Raw genomic sequence first — 22,986 nt, forward strand, 5'->3', positions numbered from 1 at the left:
TGACTTGAGATTGTGTCCTAGGCCTGGGAGTTTCAAAGAAGTCTGTGGAAGATGGGGAGCCCACGCTTACTTGAAAATCCAGACCATATTGTACAGCCTCACACATCATTACTTGTGGAACTCAGGTTCCTGTACAGTGTACACTGATGCCAGAAGCATGGGGAACAATCAGGAGGATCTAGCCTTACTACTGTCCAGTGGGCATTATGATCTAGTAGGGATTACGGAGACCTGGTGGGACTCCTCACATGATTGGATCATAGCCATTGAGGGCTACACTCTGCACAGAAGGGACCGAATAGGGGAGAAAGGTTGAAGCGTAGCTCTCTGTTTGAGGGAGCAGTACACGTCGTTGGAAGCCAATATCAGCTTCAAAGAAGAGCAGCTTGGAACCCTCTGGGTTAAACTACAGGATGGGGCGGTGAGAGAGACCTAACTGTAGGTATATACTACAGACCACCAAACCACAGAGAGGAGCTTGATCTTGAGTTCTCTCAAGAACTGGCAGAGGCCACCCGTACATGGGACATGGTCGTCATGGGTGACTTCAATTACCCAGACATCTTTTGGTAGGAACATTCAGCTAGGTCGGATTGATGGCGTTGGTTTCTGACCTGTATCAAAGAGCTCTACCTGACTCAGGAAGTGCATGGGCCAGCCAGAGGTACCGCTCTCCTAGATTTGGTCTTGGCCAAAGAAGATGATGTGGTGAACAATTTGAATATAGAGGGTAGCCTGGGCAACAACAGCCACAGAACCAAAGTGTTCACTGGCTTGTCTCAAGGCAGGCAAATCAGCTATCAGGTTTGAAGCTTTGGACTTCAAAAAATGAATTTCAACAAGCTCAGGGCAATAGTAGGGGAAGCGCTGCAGGATCAGGGGCTGAAAGTGAAAGGAGTGCATGAAGAGTGGTTGTTGCTCAAGGACACGATCCTTGAAGCACAAAAGAAGTCTATTCCTATGCAGAAGAGAGGTAGCAGAAGAGCTGGTAAGCCCTCTTGGCTTAATAGGCATATCGTGGTGCTCTTGAAAAAGAAGAAAGAGGCGTACAAACAGTGGAAGGTTGAGACGGTCCCAAGGAAGACTATACAACAATGGCCCACACTTGTGGGGAGCAGATTAGAAAGGCTAATAAAGCCACTGACTGGACTGGACTGGACCCAATGATCTTGCGAGGTCCCTTCCAGCCCCTTACAATCTATGAATCTAACTCAGTGGGATTTGGCTCCTCAGTTTCCTTTGATTGCTTTGAAAATCCCAGCCTAGAAAGTCAGGGGTACAATAAAAAAGTGGTAGTGGGAGTTCTCCATATTTAAAAAAAACAAAACATTTTTGATCTATGGAAACAACCTGGATAATTCTGTTATAACCTCAACGTGTACTCAGGGCACGCTTCAGATTTAAGTGGGATGACAGGCTATCGTTTGTGACAAAACAGAATTTGATTTTGGAAATGCTAAATCATAAAAGAAATCAAAGACTTTAAACATCTCTTAACGTTTTAGTGCATGACTTTTTTTTACATACAACTATATCATTCTCTTATTTAATAATGGAATTCCCTAAACCCTGAGATTGTAGTCTGGTGCTGGGAAAAGCTACAGATTGGTTATTTCCCAGTTGTGCTGTAGAAAAAGACACTAGAATACTAGAAAAAGCCACAGGCCTTGTAGTTCCTTAGTCCTTAATCTGTAAAGGTTATAATGTCCATACCAGCTTCCTAAATTGGTTTGAATTGGACCAAAGATACTACCTATAAGGAGTGCTGACATTACATCATAAATGATATTAGTGGGTTAGATTCTGTGTCATATTTGTCAAATATATGTACTTCAAAATAAATGCTACTTTATTAAGAATAGGGGTACTAAAATCTGGCAGCAACTTCCAACAGATAGTTATGATTGTTGGAGCACTCACAGTTTTTCTGTGGAAGCAGATTGTTACATTTGTTTATAAGATATACTACTAGTTTTAATATATATTTCAAACCATCGCTTCATTTTTTAGATATGTAGAGGTTTGTATTTTGCCTTTTACACTACAGCAGATTGTTCTCTATTCTCAAACTGCTTTAGCTCTTCTCAGTTGACAGGAAGTATCAAAGTAGAGATTTTCATTTTGCTATTCTTCCAGAGTTTTGCATCCTTGAGTCAAGTTGGTGAATTTCAGTTTAAAAATGAATATCTGTGTTTGACATTTTAGGTTTCCGATTGGCTCCAAGACTGATGCTGAAAGGTAAGTTAATTAGTTCATATTTTATTTTATTTTGTTACCACTGCACCCATTTGTCCCTTTTGTCCTGAATGTATCTTAATTACATGACCCAGAAATTAATTCTGGGGGACATACTGGCAAGAAAAAATAGGTAGAAACAATCTATCTGTAGGGACAGTGAGAAGCGCATACACCTCGTCCCATTTGCTGAGGAAGTCCAAGGATCAGGTAATATCTTTTGATTCACCTAACAATGAATCAGTGGGAGCATTCAGGAGTAGAATTTGATTCTGAGATTTTGTACAAGTAAATTTTCTATCAAATCTGTCTCTAAGAAGTGTTATTCTTTTGAACTTAACTTCATTATACAGCAATGAGTTGAATATGCAGTGTGTTCAGACAATGTTGATTTAGCATTGTGAGAGAAGCTGTCCTTTCACTTCAGAAGTAAGAAGAATTTAGGCCTTTGTTATATTTTAACTGTAGGAGACCTAGGGTTATTGATTGTGGTTCATTGAATGAAAACATAAACTAAACTTTTTCTTCAAGTATGAGTTTGCATGGATCCCACTGTAGGTATAATTGCACTGCATGCATGTGAATTCAGAATCTGTTGAATAGCTGTGTCTGGAAAGGTTGATCCTGTGCCCTGTACTTCCTTGCGCTATCGTGTGAGGATGTAAAGTGACAGGACTGACACAACTATGCCTCGTTTCCCCCATTCCATAGCAATTTTGAGTCTGTCCGACCCAGTCAGCATTTATTTAAGCATAATAGCTGTAGTAGCAGTTGATAAAGGTAGGCTGAGACCCCAGGAAAGAAGCCGTGGCAAGTTTACAACAGCAGAATTATAATCCGTGAGCAACCCTGCTATTGGACACTCCTCTAGTTCTAGTGAGCAGTGATGACCAAACAAATTGGCAAAGTCAGCACCAGAGCCTCCAGCATCACCATCCTTAACATCTGCTTCTGGACAGAAGAAGCTGGATCCCTTCACCTCAGACACCAGGAAAATACCCTGACGTGGGAAAACATTTGGATGTATTGAGCTTTTCAATGCCAACAGGTTGTATGGAACCAAGGGCTTTATGGAACTTAGCAAACAAGCTTTGGTTTGTACTAGTCTTAGCTACCTCTACATCAAAAGAAGGTAGAAAAGCAATACCAAGCCCATTCAAAGAGTTCTAAGCAGTTTTACACCTATCTACTAGCAGGATTATTGGTATTTTCTTCTAGCTTTTCCTACAAACTAGGATTTTAAGATACCAAACTTTATCCACAAAATACAATATTTTTGTGGGAAGGATCTTGCTATTTCCAAGTTCACTGCAGAACATAGAGAGGAACTGAGGAAGAGGCAAGAGGAGGTCAGATCATGGCCAGCAGTGCTCTGCAACCAGTGAAAAACAAATGTAATGTGGCCACTAGAGTCATGGCGAGGGTCATCATCATGTGCCAAGATCATCATATGTCAAGATTCTTGGCTGCAGGCATCTGTTCTTTATAGCCATGTCCAGACAGCCACTGAAAATCTACTCGTTAGGAAATGTACTTTTCAGCACCACAATTGATGAAGCTCCAGCCAGTTCTGTGGCTCTAGCCAATTCCTTGGAACCATACTAAAATTTCTAGAAATCCAAAGTGCATTCCTATACCATAGGTTTTTTAAGTAAGAGACAGGCAAGAGACTCCATCCTGCAAGCAGTCCAGAGAGCCCACAAATCCAATTATCTTTGCTACTTTATAAGATTACAGTCCTTGACATAATTTGTCATCCAGCAGTCTGCATCCCAGTGTCAACAAATCTGACATAAGTCATGAGTCACAAAAAAGGTATGCAGCAACCAGTTTTTGGCACCTGCTTTGTATCCTTCCATTAACTTCAGCAGATTGTCTTAGTGACAAACAGGTACATTGCACATGGCTACCCCATTTTATTCCTTCTCTTGCCCTGTAACCTTCTAGAGAGACCCTTTGAGAAGTCCTATGAGAATTACAAGGCAAAGGCTTCTACTCCCAGTACTTACTCCATGCAATGCTGTAAGAGATCACGTGAAGTGTGTTAACTTCTGCTTCGGAAGAGATATGAGCTCAGGTTCATTACCAGATTCTTCTTCCTGCAGTGGTATCAAGGACTTCTTTACATCTTGCGTATTCAGTATTCACGGGGGAAGAGGTTAGCATGCTATAATTCAGCACGGTGCACAACAGTGATAGGACTATATCGTTCAGATTTTTCTCACATCTCTACGTGGCACTATGAACTCACTCCAAGGGGCAAGCCATTTCATTGCAAAGACTGTCTAAATGGATAACTTAGAGTGTCATGCTTAGCTGCCACCTGGTAGGTGTACCTCTTTACCAGTCAATCACAGCTTACTCTGCCAGACCTGAAGCAGCATATTTGGTCTTTCTCCAAAACGTTGCAACATCTGAAATCTGTAAGTCTGCTTATGTTCTTAAGACAACAGGAACTGGCTATGTCAGTGAATCCATACTTGATTTGAGAGAGTGGTGCCTGTTCAAGTGGTTCAGATGGTGTTATTCGTTCTGGCCCTTCCAGAGGATACCCGGTCATGTACAGTGGGTCCCATACTGTTGCTAGAAGAAGAAAGAATAGTAGTATGTGTGTCTGGGGGGGAACAAAAATAGCACTGCTGCTGCAGGTGGCTGACCATGCTGTCAGCAGTGCAGCGGCCAGGGCTTCAGCATATCTCTGGTTTCAGAGTCTTCAGCTAACACAGACTTCATGTTGCAAGGGTTGTGGCGATGGCACCATATGTGCTCTTTCGTTTGGAAGCATGAAAAACACAAGATGCACATGCAGGTCCAGTGGACACAGCTTTTCAAGAGATTCTTAGCTTACACTTGTGCACCTGCAGTGGACTCCACAGTTATAGTGGAGCAGGTAACCCTTCTCTGTCATATATGGTTTGTAGATTGAAAGCCTGTTACCCAAAGTTTTTAAAAGTCAGAATCCCTTTACATTTACTGTAAAGGTTAAAAACAACCTGTCAATGATAACAGGGAAATCCTGTAAATGGAATGCATGGTTTTGAATGATAATGAGTGTAGAAATGAGATTTCCTTTGCTTTAGGCTTTAATGTTGTTTTCACTGCTTCTCAACCTTCTTTGTCTCTGATGACTCAAGCCCACTGAGATAAAGACAGAAAATGTTTAAGTATGCTGTGCCCCTTTATGTAAGACCATTTATATGTATATAAAAAGTTATATATTGCAAATCAATGTATTGATGTTAACATAAAACTGAATCACAACTCAAACATTTTAAGTATTTGTGGTTCCCCTGTCAAAAGGTCTCTAATGTGTCACCCTGCACTGCCTGCTGCATGTCAAAAACATTAAATAGACAAATAAAGTTAATCCAGAAACAAAAAAAAATTAAATAGACAAATAAAGTTAATCCAGAAACCAAAAAATACAAAACAAAAACGTAAAAAATTTAAAAATGCAAAAAAAAAAAAATAGACCCCAGGAAATTCAGTTTGTTTTTGAAAGCTTACTTAACATATCTCCCAAATATACAGTTAGTCCAAAAAAATCACAGAAAAGAAAACCTTGCCTATTGAAAAAATTAAAAATGTTTTTCAAATCCTATAATGAAGTCTCTGTTGTTTTTTTTCAGGGTCGTAAACCAATACCAAGAGCTAATTCAAAATGAAGCTAAATGTCCTGTGAAGATGTTTCATAATTCAGGAGGATCAGTCAATCTAAGTCATCTTTCTCCAGGGAAGGAAATGGAAGTGAGTTTGTGCAGTGCTCCATTCTTATATTTAAAGTTGGAATCCTCAAATGGCATCTATCTTTAAAGGGAAAATCATATCTAAATTCACATTTTTATATGATTTTTAAGCCTTCTGTTGTTAAAGTAGTAACTCAGTAATGGGAAGATATTAGAAAAAAAAGTCTTTCTTATTCTTTCATTTTTTGATTTTATGTCCTTGCTAACCCTATGTATATTTAGTTTCAGTGATTCATTGTAGTCAATTTTGTCAGCATAGGTTTGAATAGGGACAGTCCAGAGGGGGGTCAGGATTGACAGATGAAAAAGCTCTCATAAGAGTTTGTGCCCAGGTCACACTTCTTCAGTGAGGGATGGCGCCGCAGTAATGTATGCAGTGGCAATTGAAAAGCTGAATTTCGATGGTGAAAAAAGGAGATGAACCACCTGGTTCATAGCCACGCTGGTACCTCTCCCTGCATCAACAGCTTTCCAGAAGCAAAGCTCTCACTGGTGCTAACTCCGCAGCTGTTTCTCTCTCTGCTAGTGCCATCTCAAAGAAGATGCAAAATGCCAGGATGAGAGGGAGGGTGAGGCACCCCTCCTGCCTCCATTGCAGCAGCGCTGAGGGCTTCTACCCTACTCTCCTACCTGTAGTTAGTCTATGCAGGAACAGATCAGACACAAACAGTAGTAAAATACAGTTCTAAAATCACAAAAAGAATCAAGGGATCTCAGAGGTGTAGTAGCTGAACTTACTTTGAACTCTTTCTGAAATCTGTCTATTACTAGATTTCTAAATTGCAATCACCCTTCAAGAGATACCTGCTCTTAGAGGATTGTGCTCCTATGTGTATGAATTAGGGGTGTACCAATAGAGATTTTGGGGACTGATACCGATAGCCAACATTTGAGGAGGCATATTGGCTGATACCAATCCGATTTCCCATACAGCTGCACGCAGCTGGTAAATCTGTTGTGATGAAAGGGGAGAGGGGAGGGGCAGATCAACGCCCCCATGGTGAGGGAGGGAGGGGGCAGTGGCAGGTGCTGCCCAGCCAGGGTGGAGCAGGAACCAGACGGAGCCATGGCTCGTCAGGGGATGTGGGCAGCTCCCGCCCCGATCATACTCCGGTAGGGCACGGGGGGGAAGGGAGGGTGCGCCTGTGCCCCCAGATCTGCATGTGGTGGGCAGGCTGCAGCTGCAGGCTGGAGCCAGGGCTGCGCCAGGCTCTTCTTGACAGGGGGTGGGTGGTGGCAGTGCTGGGATGGGGGCTACAGATGGGGCTGCAGCCACACCGAATTTCACTGCAGCCACACACCCAGCACTGCCGCTGCCTGTCCAGCACGACCCTGGCTTAACCTCTGCCTTCCCACACATGCTAGGAAGAGCTGGGGCTGCACTGGGTGGGCAGCAACAGCAGCACTGGTGGGCCTACAGCAAAAGTTGGAGTGGCTGCAGCCCCCTCCATAGGCCCTCTCCCAGCGCTGCCATCACCCACCCTGAAACCAGCCGCTGCCAAGAAGAGCCCAATGCAGCTGCAGCTGCAGCCCACGTGCTCCGTGCAGATCCAGGGACACATGCTCCTCCCCCGCCATGCCTTCCTGGGATGCGTGCAACAGCAAGACCCACCCCCCATCCAACAAGCTGTGGCTCCATCCCTGGTCGCCCCACCCCGCCTGGACAGCACCAACCCGTTCCCACTCCCTCACCACAGGGGCCACTGGGTAGACACCCACACAGTCAAATGGGTCGCCAACTGGCTGGAGGGTCGCACCCAGAGGGTAGTAGTGGACGGGTCCTTCTCAGCCTGGAAGGACGTGGGCAGTGGGGTTCCCCAGGGCTCGGTCCTTGGGCCCGCACTGTTCAACATCTTCATCAGCGATTTGGATGAGGGGGTAAAAAGCACCCTGTTCAAATTTGCTGATGACACTAAGATGTGGGGGGACATGGGCACATTGGAAGGATGCAACAGGCTACAATCAGATCTAGACAGGTTACAAGGGTGGGCGGACGAGAATAGGATGGGTTTCAACACAGACAAGTGCAAGGTGATGCATCTCGGGAGGAACAACCGGCACCATACCTACAGGTTGGGGAACTCCCCTCTTGTCAGCACGGAGGCGGAAAGGGATCTGGGGGTCATCATTGACTCCAAGATGAACATGGGCCGGCAGTGTGGGGATGCAGTCAGGAAGGCCAACTGCACCTTGTTGCGCATCCACAGATGCATCTTGAGCAGGTCCAAGGAGGTGATCCTCCTCCTCTATGCGGCACTGGTCAGGCCGCAGCTGGAGTATCGCGTCCAGTTCTGGGCACCGCACTTCAAGAGGGGTATCGACAGCATGGAAAGGGTCCAGAGGAGGGCCACTCGTATGATCAGGGGACAACAGGGCAGGCCCTATGAGGACAGGCTGCGGGACCTGAACCTGTTCAGCCTCCAAAAGAGAAGGCTGAGGGGGAATCTTGTGGCCTGTTATAAACTAGTCAGGGGGGATCAGCAGGCATTGGGGAAGTCACTGTTCCCCCGAGCATCGCCAGGAGTGACCAGGAATAACGGTCACAAGCTGGCAGAGGGTAGGTTTAGGTTAGATATCAGGAGGCGCTACTTCACAGTCAGGGCGGCTAGGGTCTGGAACCAGCTTCCAAGAGAAGTGGTGCTGGCTTCTACCCTGTGGGTCTTTAAGAGGAGGTTAAATGAACATCTTGCTGGGGTCATTTGACCCCAGTATTCTTTCCTGCCATGGCAGGGGGTCGGACTAGATGATCTGCTCAGGTCCCTTCCTACCCTAGAAACTATGAAACTACTATGATATGCACCCCCTATGCCCCTTCCTTCCCCCCTCCCTTTCCACCACAACAGACTTACCAGCTGCACATTGCTGGGCTCTGTTTCTCACTGCCTGCATGCTTCGCTGTGGCTGCACACATGCACAAGCATTTATTGGCCAAATTATCCACCACTTCAGGCCAGTTTCTGATACAGCCAATTTTCTTTATATTGATACCGATCCAATATTGGACCCAAGTATCAGTGCACCTCTACTATGAGTACCAGTAGTTCTGACGGCCCAAAATTTAGCGTTACCTTATATCCTCTGAGAGTTTTAGATTGATCCCAGCGTTCCAATGGCCTCTTTTTTTTCTGTGCCAGCTAGCAGTTCAGAATTTCTGCTAAAATTTGTGCTATCATTCAACACTATCTGGAAGGATTTTTTTAAGGAAGAAGAGGGTTTTCTGTATTACAGAGGTGCTGATGCTTTAATTATAGCACTAGAGCCCCCTGGTGTAGACACAGTATAGACTGCTGAAGGAGGGAGTTTTTTTCTTAGACTTACTTTGGTTTCCTGAAGAGCAGCTCTGCCAACACAAGCCACCTTCCAGTAGCAAAGCTGCATTGACACCAGAGGTTGTGCCAACACAGCTGTGTTTGTGCTCTTTCCACACCTTTCTTCTGACACAATTGTATACCATAGAGGGACTACATGTGGCTGTATAATGTCTGTCTTTAGGTTCCCAGAGTCCCTAAGGTTTTAAGCTGTGCTATGAATTGTGATCCTGCAGCATTGCATACTCTGTAGCTTCGGTCACTGATTCCATCTGGCGGAGATTTGGCCCAGTTCTGCGGCCAAATCTCTGAATCCAAATCAAATCAGGGGACCCTTTAGTCTCTCTGAATTGAACTGGAACCCTCCCCTTTGGAGAGATTCAGAAAGATTCAATGATTCAGACATAGCAACAGCTTTAAATGTTTTTTCTACATTCCTTAAGTATCAGGCGGCTCATGAATGCTGAGATGCTGGGGCGGATGGAGCGTTCCATAGGAGCACAGTAGGGTCCCCAGCATGCTCAGCAGCAGACCCAGAAGTCGACTAGAAGCACTCCAGTCCACTTCCGGATCTGCCGGGGATTGTGCAGGGGACCCATCCCTCGCCCCTTGGCCCAGTGACTGGTGCCTCCTGGGTCTGGAGAGGCACCTGGGGTCCCCCGCGGCCAACTGCTGCACTGGGGGGGTCCTCGTGCACTTGACAGCAGACTTGGAAGTGGACCGTAAGTACTTCCAGTCCACATCAGGGTTCGCTGCTGAGCATGCGGGGGCACCCCCCAAGTTCCTGTGGGACGCCCCATCCGCCCCACTATTGCAGCGTTCACGAGCCATGCCTGGTACCTCAACATACGTAGAAAAAACATTTAAAGCTGTGTCTATGGCCCAATCACTGCTTCAGATTTGGATTCGGCTGAATCAAATCGTAACTGCGATCCAAATCAACAAATTGAATCACCGTCACCAGTTTGGGCCAAATCCAAATTGAATACAGCCTGTTTCACACACCTCTACTTTGTAATACAGACAAAAAGAGCTGAGCATCAGCTCTCAGCATGTGTGTTCAGTTTGAAAAGAACTTCAAATGAACAATAATTCAGCTCAAAAACTTTTGAGGGGGTCTTCTATAATTTAAAAAAAAAAACTTTTTATAAGTTGATTTTTGTCAGAACATTTTGAGACATGGTGGACATGTTATTCTAAGGTTTTAATGTTTATAACTGCAAATATTTGTATTGCTTTACAATCCTGAATGTTGGGTTTATTTTATTGTCACAGTTCACAAGTTGTTTTGTGTCATTACTGATGAAGGTGGATTTAATTTTCTTTTGACCTTCTTAAAAATGAGGAAAAGAATTGTAATTAATTATAATGGTAATAAGCAAAAGGCAAATGGAGATTTAAAAAAAAGTTATCTGGCATTCCATTCTGTGAGTCTTAGGATTGTTCAGAATTTGAAAAAAGAGACATTCTGTTTATGACATAACTTTTATTCTGAATGTATACTTCATGCAAGTGAAATAAGTATTTAGTTATGCCTGTAAATTTATTTTCCCTAAAACAATTGGAACTAGTAGGGCATTTATAGCTGGCTTCTAGAAACCTTGCCAACTGTAAAGGAGAACTATACATATAAATAACTGTAAGGCAGTATTTTAACTTCATTCATCATAAAAAGAAACTCAGAATATTTTACGAAACAAAAGACAGGCCATCTTTCTTTCAAATATGATGGTGAAATCCTGATGGATGAATTAATGGAAATACTCTTATCAAGCCAGAATTCACCAAAGAATTTTGGGTCCTCTACCCAAAATGAAGAAATATGGCTCAGTACCCCAAGTCCAGAGGGGATCAGGATTGACAGATGAAAAAAAAATGAAATAATTTTAGAGGTAAAGGCAAGTTTTCCTTTCTTTCAAGAGCATAACTGCTGTTTTTGCACTTATGGGAAGTAGCAGAGAGCAAATTTAGGAATAAAAAGAAAGGAATAAAATGTCCAGTTCTTTTTAACTGTTTTAATTTTGACCTCAATCTTGGAGGCCTTTTGTGCTTGAAAGCTTTATCTGCAGAGCCTCAAAAATCATGCTTTAGTATCTGACCCTAAAACAAGATTGTATCCCGAAGAACTCCCTCCTTTGTCATGATCTTGAGACTTAGAACAAGTGTGCTGATTGAATTATTTTTGTCAAATATATGCAATCTCAGATTGTGCTGATACGTGCTGAATTTCTTTTTGACTCCTAGCAGCCAGAAAGTTTGTCGGGTTCTGTTCAATCTTCAGTATTGGGAAAGGGTGTGAAGCACCGACCTCCCCCGATCAAATTACCTTCAAGTTCAGGAAGTAGCTCTTCAGGTAAATATTTTTTAGCTTTTAGCCACTGACTTTTGGTCTTTGTGTTTCCCGTTTTAAAGTATGAGATTTCATTACTTCAGCAAAATCTTAGTTAAAAAAAGAAACATCGTCTTCCTGTAATTGATTCAGTATTTTCAAAGCTGCTTTTACTGCTTTATGATTAGAAAGCATTGTTCTAAGATTTGTATAATGTTCTAATTAACCTCTCTCCATAGAACTGTAACACATGCTAATTGTGCTTTTTCAGGTAATATTTTTAGTCCACAGCAGTCAAGTGGCCACCTAAAGTCCCCAACTCCTCCTCCTCCTCTTCCTCCTTCTAAGCCTCCCAGTCTCTCTCGGAAACAATCTGTGGATCTTAGTCAAGTTAGCATGCTTTCTCCAGCTGCCATGTCTCCTGCAAGTTCTTCACAAAGTGAGTCACGACCTAAATTCTCCATTAAATCTTAGGCTTTTGCATAAATGCTTCTTGAGATAACTTCTTAACCCGTGGAATGGTGAAACTTAAATGTACAGTGTACTCTAAACTGTATAAGTTGTGCAGAGCTTCAGGCAGGTCTCTTGTTGATTGTATGTATTTTCTGTTTATTGTAATTGTGTTTGTTTTTCTGTATATATATATGTATGCACCCTTTGTGTATACGTTTTAATACATTTTATGCAACCAGTATGATTTTCTCTTTTATAAAAGCCTGATAGCTAATGTGACAAGATAAAATTCCGAAGTGTAGTTCTTTCCTCCAGTGTAAAAATAGTACATTAGATCAATTTGCATTTACATACTTTAAGCATCTGTTTTTTTTAAATGTCATAGGAGCTGGTGCAGTTGTATCTCTGTGTATGTATATAACCTGATCAGTCCCAAGGTGGTGATACAATAAACTCTAAGATGATTTTTTAAAACACTCCTACACTGTTTTACAAATCATTGCTGATTACAAGTGTGGTGGTGGTGGTGATGATGCTGATGATGATTATAGCACCATAATATATGGTGTTAAAATGTAGTTTTCTAAATGAGTGACATCCATGTTTGATTTTTAACAATGACAGAATATAATTACAGGCATAGATCATAAACAATTTTAAAAATACTTGTGCGTCTCAAGATATTTCATGGACAGATTTGTACAGGGAGAGAAACCACAGCCATAGTTTTTCACGGGGTTTTTATTAATAATTGTATACTGAGCATTCAGTATACTGCACAGTATCATAATGTGGTTTTTACATGAGTTTTAAATATGGATAGCTCAAAAGGTGTCATTTTTCTGCCTTCTTGTTTTGCACAAAGAAAAACATAAGAAAATTTTTATAATTTTTTTTATCAGTTTTATACACACCATTTATGTTGCTGATATGGAGTATGTAAATCTACTGCGCACAGTTGTTACTATAAATAAGGCTCTGGTCACAGCATTTGGACATTCACATTTCTTTCCTTTCTTTCTGCAGGACATGAAAGCTAAAAAAGAACACACCTCAAGAGCTTTTGGGTTTTTTTCTGGTTTTTTTTTGTTTCTTCTATTGATAAACTGTGCATACTGCATTCACAACAAATTTAGCTATACATTCTACATTTTAAACCGAAGGAATTACACAGTAATTTTTAAAGATGCAGTATTATCTCCTGCAAAAGCATTGAGTTTGTTTTCTCTTTTTTTTGATTAAATTAAAATCTGACAAATTAGTTTTAGATATCTACTTGACAAAATTTAGGTGGTAGCCATTGACCCCATTTGATTCCTGAAAATAGTATCTGTTCTTTGTCGAATCTGTTGCTTTCCATGATATGTTTTTGACATAGTGCTATTATGCAGGTAGAACATACATGTGTGACATTGTAACAATTAATTGGGTTAAAATGGTCACTTGGAAAAATTTCTCTATCTTGACTTAAATATTTCCAGTAGCGTCATGATTTAGTGTTTGGTAAATTTTCAAAACATTAACAGAAAATACAAATTTGTGTCCTAGTTAAAGAGTTAAGCATGGCGATGGGGTTTCTGTGTGATATACTGCATCCTTAATAATGAGCGAGTGCTGCCACACTCGTGTGTCATGTGTAGAAATTAACACTTGCAGTTTAAAAAAATGGAACAAATTGTCAGTGCTAAATAAGATTCCATTAACCTTATTTTACAAAAGGACTGGCTGGCCTTTTATAACAAACTAGCGCTTTTTATTTTTCTCAATGAGCAGGGTCTGGAACTCCTAAACCAACTACTCCTACTCCAACCAACACCCCTTCATCGACCCCACACCCTCCTGATGCTCAGAGCTCAACTCCTTTTACCCCTTCTGCCACCCCTACTCCCCAAGATTCAGGCTTCACCCCTCAGCCCACTTTGTTAACCCCGTTTGCTCAGCAGCAAATGTCACTGAGCCAGGCATTGCCTGTAATGACCATTCCTCTTTCCACCATGGTAACATCCATTACTACAGGAACAGCCTCCACCCAGGTCATGGCAAACCCTGCAGGACTTAACTTCATCAATGTAGTGGGCTCTGTTTGGTGAGTTCTGTTTATTACAATGATTTGGTAACATATTTTATGTTAATTTACAGGAATATTCATTAAACCAGATTTTGTATCATTTCACCTCTGAAGTTACCACAACTACAATTTTATGTTTCTTAAAATATAATAAACCTATTATTAGAATATAAAAGGAAAAAAAATAAGACCTTTTTTCAGTAAACTCTACTTTTTAGATGCACTGTTTAATTACAATAGTGCTGATAAAATTGTAGCTCTTGAGGTTTTGTTTTTATACTTCCTCATTTGAAAAGTGCCTTTTTATATCCATCATTATGTGAGAAAACATGAACTATGCAAACAGCACAAAAAGAGAAATGAAACAAAATTCTGAGTAAAAAAAAATGAATAAAAGGCATTCATTTTCTCTATATAGAAAATATATAAAAATTGTATCTGATTTATGGCTAATTCCAGTAAACATTTTTATATTTCTAAGTTTTAAATATGTTCAGAATGTGTCATTGCAGTTTAAGGAATATGGATTTTCTACCCAAACTGTTTAGCAACAACTAGGATTACTACAAACACATTAAATTGACTAAAGGAAAACATGAGCTTGCTCTTTTTCTGTTAAGACAGTAAAGCTTTGCTTGTGGTTGTGTTACTCTTAAGAAACTATGCAGACAGTAAAGCTTTGCTTGTGGTTGTGTAACTCTTAAGAAACAATGCAAACAGTAAAAGAACATGCACGTTTTATTCTCCTCTTGATCATCAATATCAGTGAAAGTTATGTGCAAAGAACAGGAGTATATTCTGGATGCGTGTTCTTCAAGCCTTGAGCAGTTCAGAAAAGCCCTTATGTATTTTAAAGTGCCTTTATATCTGAGTATTAGAGAATATATTGCATATTTCACACTGAACAATGAATTTCATTTAATTTTATTTTTAAAGTGTAAATGTCATGTTGTTTTTGGTGGGTTACTAAACAGAATGGTTATTAATGTAATTCTGATCAGTCATTTTGAATGCTAGCTCACTTAGAGTGAACTGTTGAGTTGAGCTCATTTGTCATAGGGTGGATGGCATTCTCCTTTGTGTCACTTGGATTTGATGTGTGTTCTTTCCTGTCCTACAGCGGAGCACAGACATTGATGAGTGGCTCAAACACCATGCTGGGATGTAATACTGGTGCCATAACCCCTGCAGGTATAAATCTGAGTGGCATATTACCATCAGGAGGTCTGGTACCAAATGCACTGCCAGCTGCAATGCAGTCTGCCTCTCAAGCAGGTTAGTATGAATCAATTAGATAGCGACGGCTGTGAAACTATAATATGGAAACAATGGACACATGTATTTGGTTGGAGCAGTGGATGGACAGACCTGAAATTCAGTGACTTGGATTTGGGAATTAAACCTATATTCTTATTCCTTAGGTCAGGTAATCTTGGAAGTGTAGGCTAGGGAAATGTATGCCTGGTTATGCATGTTTAACACCTAGCAAGAGAGTTTATGAAGTCAGCTTTCCAATCTCAACAGCAACTATAGTGGTCATGACTACTAAATGAAAAGGCATCCCAAAATGTAGGAAGAGGATCCACACTTGGCCTCCTAAGATTTTTAATCTTTCACTGTGCATTGTCTCATTATAATAAGTTAGCTCAGTGGTGCCATAAAAGATTACTGTAAAAATCAACATGCTTTGCTTTTCGTTAGAGCAGTAGTCAGCAACCTTTTCAGGCTGCAGGCCTGGATGATCCAGCTCAGGTCTGAGGCAGGCAGGCAAGTGGACACTGGGACATGGCCACTGCTGCTGCCACCACATCTATTTGCAGCAGCACATGAAGAGATCCATGCAGCCACTGCTTCCTCCCGCTGCAGCATGGGGAAAGTGACCACAGCCAAACTTCCTGACACTGAATGCCTCCAAAGCCCCATGTCCACAGGCCAGATATAATGGCTCTGTGGACTGAGTCCACCCTGCTGGCCATAGGCTGCGAAACCCTGCTTTAAAGCATTCCCTGAATTTTTAGTGTCTGAACCTTTTATTCACAAGAAAAAACAAAACCGTTTTGTTTGAAAATATTTGTTTGCTCTCAGGGTCATAGAAATGTCGGGCTAAAAGAGACATCCAGAGATTTAGTCCAATCGTCTACACCAAGGCAGGTTTACATATACATAGGTCATCCCTAAGCAGACATTAGTCCAAATCATTTTTTTTTAAAGTTCCACTGAACAGGAATCTACAGCCTCCCTGTTCCAGTGCTGTACTGCCTTACACTTAGAAAGTTTTTCCTCCTGTTTAACTGAAATCTGCCTTGCTCCAAGTTAAACCCATTTTCTCTTGTCTTGTCAAAGTGCCCCACCATGTCCTCTCTTTTGAACTAAACCCAGTTCATTCAACTTTTCCTCACAGATTATATTTTCCAAACCTCTTTTCATTCTCATTGCTTACCTCTGTACCATATCTAATTCTGTACCACATCTTTCTTAAAGTGGGCTGCCTAAAACTGGACATGGTGCTCCAATTGAGGTTTCACCAGCATTGAGTACAGCAAAACAAATCCTGCATCTTGCATACCACACTCCTATCAAAACATCCCAAAATGAGTTCTGCCTTTTTTTACAAAAGCATCACAATGGCGACTCAGGTTTAGTTTGTGACCTGCTTTTAACCCCTAGAGATTTGTTGCTGCCTAACCAAATATTCACCATCCTGTATCTGTTTATTTGATTTGTATTACTTTGCACTGTCTCTCTTAATGATTTGGGATCTTTTCTTCAGTTTATCAAGACTGGAACAGAACTCAATACAGTCTCCCAAAGTGCTTTCAATCTCTCCTGGCATGGCACTATCCATCAGTGTCCTCACAAATCTGTTCTCCCAAGTAAATTTTTATGAAACAGTTGCAGAGAAGTGGGTCTGGGTCAGACCCCTGCAATATTGTATTTGAAATACCTTCCCAGTTTCAAAGCAAACCATTTGTAATCACTTTGACTCTGGCTTTTCAGGACTCTCTGGCTTTTCAACCTGTAAAGTAGCTACCATATACTGATTTCATATAGACCATATTTTCTTGGTTTACCTATATAAGAATTTTGTGTGGGACAGTATCAAAAATGATATAAAAATCTCTCCTATGAAAGTGCATTTGAACTTCGTATCCTCAAAAAAAGCATTATAATTTGCAGTATTTTAATATTTCCCCTCTCTAAAGTAGCTATCAGTAGTTGCTGTTTCAGTGGGACTTCAGACATTTTGGTAAGTTCTGTGCAAACTGGAATGGTATTTAAAACACAGGAACCGCAGAACATACACTGATACTGTCTACATTCTTTCTTCTATTATTCATATAGGGCATGTGTACACATTGCCCTACGGCGATGTAGCAATGTACTAAGTTGCTGTATGGTGTGCTACGGCAATGTAGTGATCACGTGAATCTACATGTGATAGCCAGCTACATTGCCGTAGAGGCATGCTCCCCCAGTATAGCACACCTCTATGGCAACATAGCAGCAAAATCTAACCGTACACTGCATATGGTGACATGTAAATACCCATAAAGTATTTTCACAATATCAGGTTTAACACCACTTTTTTTCTATTTAGTCATGTCTCAAAATGGGGAGAACTATGAAATGTTCAATTCTGTGGGGAAAATGAAACACTCTAATCTTGCCATTTTGTAGGTTTGAATGTTCAGAAATAATTCAGTTTGCTTGCTATATTTAATGTGTTGTAACTAAGTAATGAATGACTATTAATCAAAAGACTTGTTTTTAACAGGCAGCACTTTTGGTTTAAAAAATACTTCTGGTCTTCGGCCTTTAAATCTACTACAGGTAACTGAACATGCTAATATAAATAATTCTGCATATTATTCTATATATATATGTTGATTAATTGTTTTGGTCTCAGAGACCCTCAGTATCATGGAGCCAGTGGTTCAGAGATAAGCCATTTAGTGCAACATATGATCTTTTAATTTGAATATTTAGCACAAACAATTGGATATGCTAATAACATGGGTACCTCAAAAATCAATAAAACCACCACAAAAAACATGAAACCAGAGGCTGCTTCTTTAATTTAACAACAAATCAGGTATTTTTAATGACAAAGCAAACTATAAGAATGCTGGAAAGAGGAAGCCTGGTGGCTAAGTACAATAACAAAGGCTTCCATTTTTTTAAGAATTCACCTTTCCGTTCACTGAAAATGCTTTTTTTAAAATGACGACTAGGAAAATTGCAAAATAAACAATGGGGTAGAAATCTTTCTTCCACTTACAGATGTAGTGCTAAGGAAGTTGCAGTGCTCACGCATCTTAGTGCAGTTGGTTCAGGGGACGTACAAGTTTAGTTAGCAGAACTAAAACTCTGCAAGAGTGGGAAGTCCATCCAAGCAAGGGGTTGGCAGCCCCTGAATAACTAGATACTTTATTTTAAACAAAAAGTAGAAATCAGGAGCTCAAGTTAGATGAAAAGAGGAAGGGCCATCAGGAGGCTAATTCTGGTTCCCATGTGCTAAGTCACATGATCCAACACATGCACATGCACGTACACCCACCCACACACATACCCCCATCACCTCTAGGTTGCTTCTTTTTCAAATCCGGTACTCTTTCCACACCAAGAACATGGTGGTGTGGCTTCTGCCCCAGGTTTTCCCCCATTTATATGAATTTTTCACTAACTCTGGTACCCATTTTAAGACCACTTAGTGCAGTAGGCTTAACAAACCAGAGGAGTGTGGTCCAATAAGTTAAATTTAAAAAAAAGTATTATTATATAGCAGTTGCACAGTTAAACGCAGTGCACTTCGCATGTGCAGAAGTTGAGTGTATGAACATAATATTAATAATTTCACATGGGATATATTTACTCTTCCCATTTTAATTAGTTTTGTAGCTTACTGCTCTTCTGCTGTAATACCTAAATTACAAACCATATAAGACTTTGTACATGCAGTAAAAACAATCCACAAAAAACATGAAACCCAAGGCTACTTTTTGGAATGCTTTTTTTTTTACATTTCTTGTCTTTCTTAGGAGTTTAATTGTAAATGTTTTGTATTATAATAATTTTGCTCTGTGTGTGTGTGTGTGTGTGTGTGTACACATGGATACAATGTTATCAGAATATTGGTAAAAAACTTATATTTCCAATACTTCCAATCTAATCTCAGGGTATGAATTTGAATCTCCTCTCAAATTAGTATAATTCAGGCATAACTTGGTTGAAGTCACTATACTTCAGTTGTGATATAATTGAAAAATATTGGGCCCCATATATTATTAATACTTCTTGTATCAAATGTTATAGATTACTTGTAGGAAAGACATAGCCACATGAAATATACTGTTTTAAACATGCAATTAATAAAATATTTCAATTTTAAGTTTATTTCATAGATTTCATAGACATTAGGGATGGAAGGGACCTCAGAAGATCATCGAGACCAGCCCCCCGCCCAAAGGGCAGGAAGTCAGCTGGGGTCATAGGATCCCAGCAAGATAAGCATCCAATTTTTTTTCTGAAGGTGTTCAACGTAGGTGCTTGAACCACCTCCGATGGCAGGCTGTTCCAGACCTTGGGGGCTCGGACAGTAAAGAAATTCTTCCTTATGTCCAGCCTGAATCGGTCTTGCAGTAGTTTATGACCATTTAACCTCATCATCTCTTGGGGTGCTCTGGTGAACAAATGTTGCCCCAGATCCTGGTGGTCACCCCTGATAAACTTATAGGTGGCCATCAGATCACCCCAGAGCCTGCGCTTTTCCAGGCTAAAGAGCCCCATGGCTCTCAGCCTGTCATCATAAGGTCTGTTTTCCTGACCTCTGATCATGCGCGTGGCTCTTCTCTGGACTCTCTCAAGCTTCTCCACATCCTTTTTGAATTGTGGGGCCCAAAACTGGATGCAGTACTCCAGCTGCAGCCTCACCAAGGCTGAGTACAAGGGGAGAATGATGTCCCGGGATTTGCTTGAGAAGCATATATGGATGCAAGCCAGCGTTTTGGTCGCTTTACTAGCCCCAGCATTGTATTGAAGGCTTTTGCATTGAAGGCTTATGTTCATCTTGTGGTCAGTGATGACCCCCAAGTCTTTTTCTTCCGTAGAACTGCCGGGCCTTATAAGAATGCTGCAGGTTTTTCCCCCCAGGGTGGAGAACCTTGCATTTTTCAGTGTTTAACACCATCAGGTTTTCGTCCAGCCTGTCTGGGTCAGCCTGGATTGCCCTCCTGTCTTCAGGTGTGGATGCTTTGTCCCAAAGTTTGGTGTCATCGGCAAACTTGGCCAGTCTGCTTCTGACTCCAATGTCCACATCATTAATGAAGATGTTGAACAATATGGGTCCAAGGACCGAACCTTGGGGAACCCCACTGGTCACAGGGCAACATGACGATCGACTTCTGTCAGTTACCACCCTTTGGGTCCAACCACAGAGCCAATTTCCCAGCCAGCGGATCATGCTGGACCCAAGGCTATTTGTTACACCACGTTTTTAGAGATATGTAAAACCTGCCTGATTTTATTTAAATGGTAGAATGAACACACTCATTCCTGTCTAAAAGAAAGCAGTAGCAATTTGTACACAGGATTCATAATTGTTTATTCTTTAGTATCTACAAATAGTACATGATACCTATATCGATATTTATCTTCATTCAGAGAGAATATCAAGATTGTCAGTGTTTGAAATATGCCTTTTCTTTTCATCTTTAACAGCTTCCAGGTGGCTCGCTTATTTTCAACCCACTCCAGCAGCAGCAGCAGCAACAACAGCTATCACAGTTTTCTCCACAGCAGCAGTCCCAACAGCCTACCACCTCTAGTCCTCAACAACAGGGAGAACAGGTGTGTCCTAACTTCTGTCTGGACAATTGTATAAGTCCTTTGAAAGGGTGTCAAATAATAGAGTTTACTCTGCATGATGATGACACTATTCAGATATTGAGTCTGTTGGAGTAGTTGTTTAAAGGAAAGGAGAAGGAATAATACTGATCTACTAACTGTCCAGGGTATGTCATTTTTGGAGTGCATGAAAGTTGCTTACCGTTTTCCTTTCTATTCCTAGATCTTGTAAAAAGAATCTGTGTTACTTCATTATGCCAAGGGCCTTTCAGTCCTATAAAGACCCTCTGCCTAACCAACATCAGATTTTAATAACTTAAATATTCTTCACATAAAGTATTGATAACATTTGACATTTTCTTCACTAAGTACTTAGTTTGTAGCTCACTTTAACTGACAAAGGACTAACAGAAACTAATTTCTTAATTCACTATGTCTATGAAAGGAAATTTTTGCAACCTGATGATACTGAAATAAAATATTACACTTTGCTTTGATCCTAAGAGTGCCAGTAAGACTTACTGGGCACATCCACATGTGCAGTTAATGTGCCTGAATTATCTGCATAGAAAATTCAGGCTCATTGAAGTGTTTCCCAGCACACACTGATACGTGTGCCCTCATTGGGAGCTAATTGAGCCTGACAGGAGCTCTGCTCCCCTGCAGCAGCCAGGAGGAGACCCAGGCATCCCTCAGTGCCATCTCCAGGCTGGCAAGGGGCACAGGGACTTAGCACTGAGCTCCAGAGGGTGGGGTGGAGCTGTCCCAGCTAGGGTGGCCACTGACAGATCCCCAGAATAAAGGACATTCTTGGGGGGGGGGGTCCCTTAGCCAATCAGCAGCAAGAGGTGAGGCTACCACAAAAAGCCATGCCCTCCCATCATCCTTTCCTCCCTGGCTGGCTTGAACCCTAGTCCAGAGGACAGCCACGCGCACGATCAGAGGTCAGGAAAACAGATCTTACGATGACAGGCTGAGAGCCATGGGACTCTTTAGCCTGGAAAAGCGCAGGCTCAGGGATGATCTGATGGCCACCTATAAGTTTATCAGGGGTGACTACCAGGATCTGGGGGAACGTCTATTCACCAGAGTGCCCCAAGGGATGACGAGGTCGAACGGTCACAAACTCCTGCAAGACCGTTTCAGGTTGGACATATGGAAGAATTTCTTTACTGTCCGGGCCCCCAAGGTCTGGAACAGTCTGCCAGCGGAGGTGGTTCAAGCACCTACACTGAACACCTTCAAGAGTAAATTGGATGCTTATCTTGCTGGGATCCTATGACCCCAGCTGACTTCCTGCCCTTTGGGCAGGGGGCTGGACTCGATGATCTCCCGAGGTCCCTTCCAGCCCTAATGTCTATGAAATCTATGAAATCCTCCTGCATGTATACCACCTACTTCTATTGGCATAGCCAGTAGAATCACAAGGACAAATGACTGACAAACATTTCCACATTTTTACTAGCTTAGTTTCATTTTTTCTTTATAGAATTTTCCTGTTACAAAGAACTCAGAAAGACCACAACAGTTCAGATTTTTTTAACACTATAGATTATTTGAAATCATTAGGCTTATCTTGTAAACCATATATGCATACCCAAGTGCTAATATTGCATGGAACCCTGCCAGCACCCCTGAAAGGATCTCAAGGCAACCCAGGGTCCTGAAAGGCCCAGGTTGAGAATCACTGGTCTACAATATGCATCTTTACCCTTCCTTTTGCATGACTTCAAACTAAAACAGCTAGCTACTTGGCTCTTAACTAGGAGTAGCCAACCTGCAGTACATGTCATAAGTAGCACAAGCAACCTGTATGTATGGTATGCAGCAACCCAGAAAGGGGACAAACAGCACTGTAGCAGAATTCGGCTGAGAGCAGAAAGCAGAGCAGCTGATCAGGAAAGGGAAGGGGATCAATGTGAGACACCTGCCAAAAAGGTTGACCCCCACTAATTTAAACTGGTTTCTACCAATTGCTGAGAGAAAACCAGAGCATTCTTTTGG

General features: G+C 41.5%; 1 protein-coding gene across 15 annotated transcripts in view; it reads left to right on the forward strand.

Annotated features, from left to right (window-relative positions):
• SUPT20H (SPT20 homolog, SAGA complex component) overlaps nucleotides 1-22,986 on the forward strand; it is a 58,831-nt gene that overhangs the window by 33,541 nt on the left and 2,304 nt on the right. For 11 of the 15 annotated variants that reach the window (XM_090027254.1, XM_090027185.1, XM_090027218.1 and 8 more), the window contains 8 exons: nucleotides 2,206-2,238; nucleotides 5,865-5,982; nucleotides 11,534-11,642; nucleotides 11,890-12,057; nucleotides 13,845-14,157; nucleotides 15,260-15,414; nucleotides 17,915-17,970; nucleotides 20,857-20,985. In XM_090027254.1, coding sequence (XP_089883380.1) covers nucleotides 2,206-2,238; nucleotides 5,865-5,982; nucleotides 11,534-11,642; nucleotides 11,890-12,057; nucleotides 13,845-14,157; nucleotides 15,260-15,414; nucleotides 17,915-17,970; nucleotides 20,857-20,985 — 1,081 coding nt within the window. The remainder of the gene's footprint in view (nucleotides 1-2,205; nucleotides 2,239-5,864; nucleotides 5,983-11,533; nucleotides 11,643-11,889; nucleotides 12,058-13,844; nucleotides 14,158-15,259; nucleotides 15,415-17,914; nucleotides 17,971-20,856; nucleotides 20,986-22,986) is intronic. The other 4 variants (XM_090027271.1, XM_090027299.1, XM_090027291.1 and 1 more) reach the window with 1 other exon arrangement.

This window comes from Crocodylus siamensis, chromosome 1, assembly GCF_052110815.1.
Source record: "Crocodylus siamensis isolate JL-2025a chromosome 1, ASM5211081v1, whole genome shotgun sequence".
NCBI lineage: Eukaryota > Metazoa > Chordata > Crocodylia > Crocodylidae > Crocodylus > Crocodylus siamensis.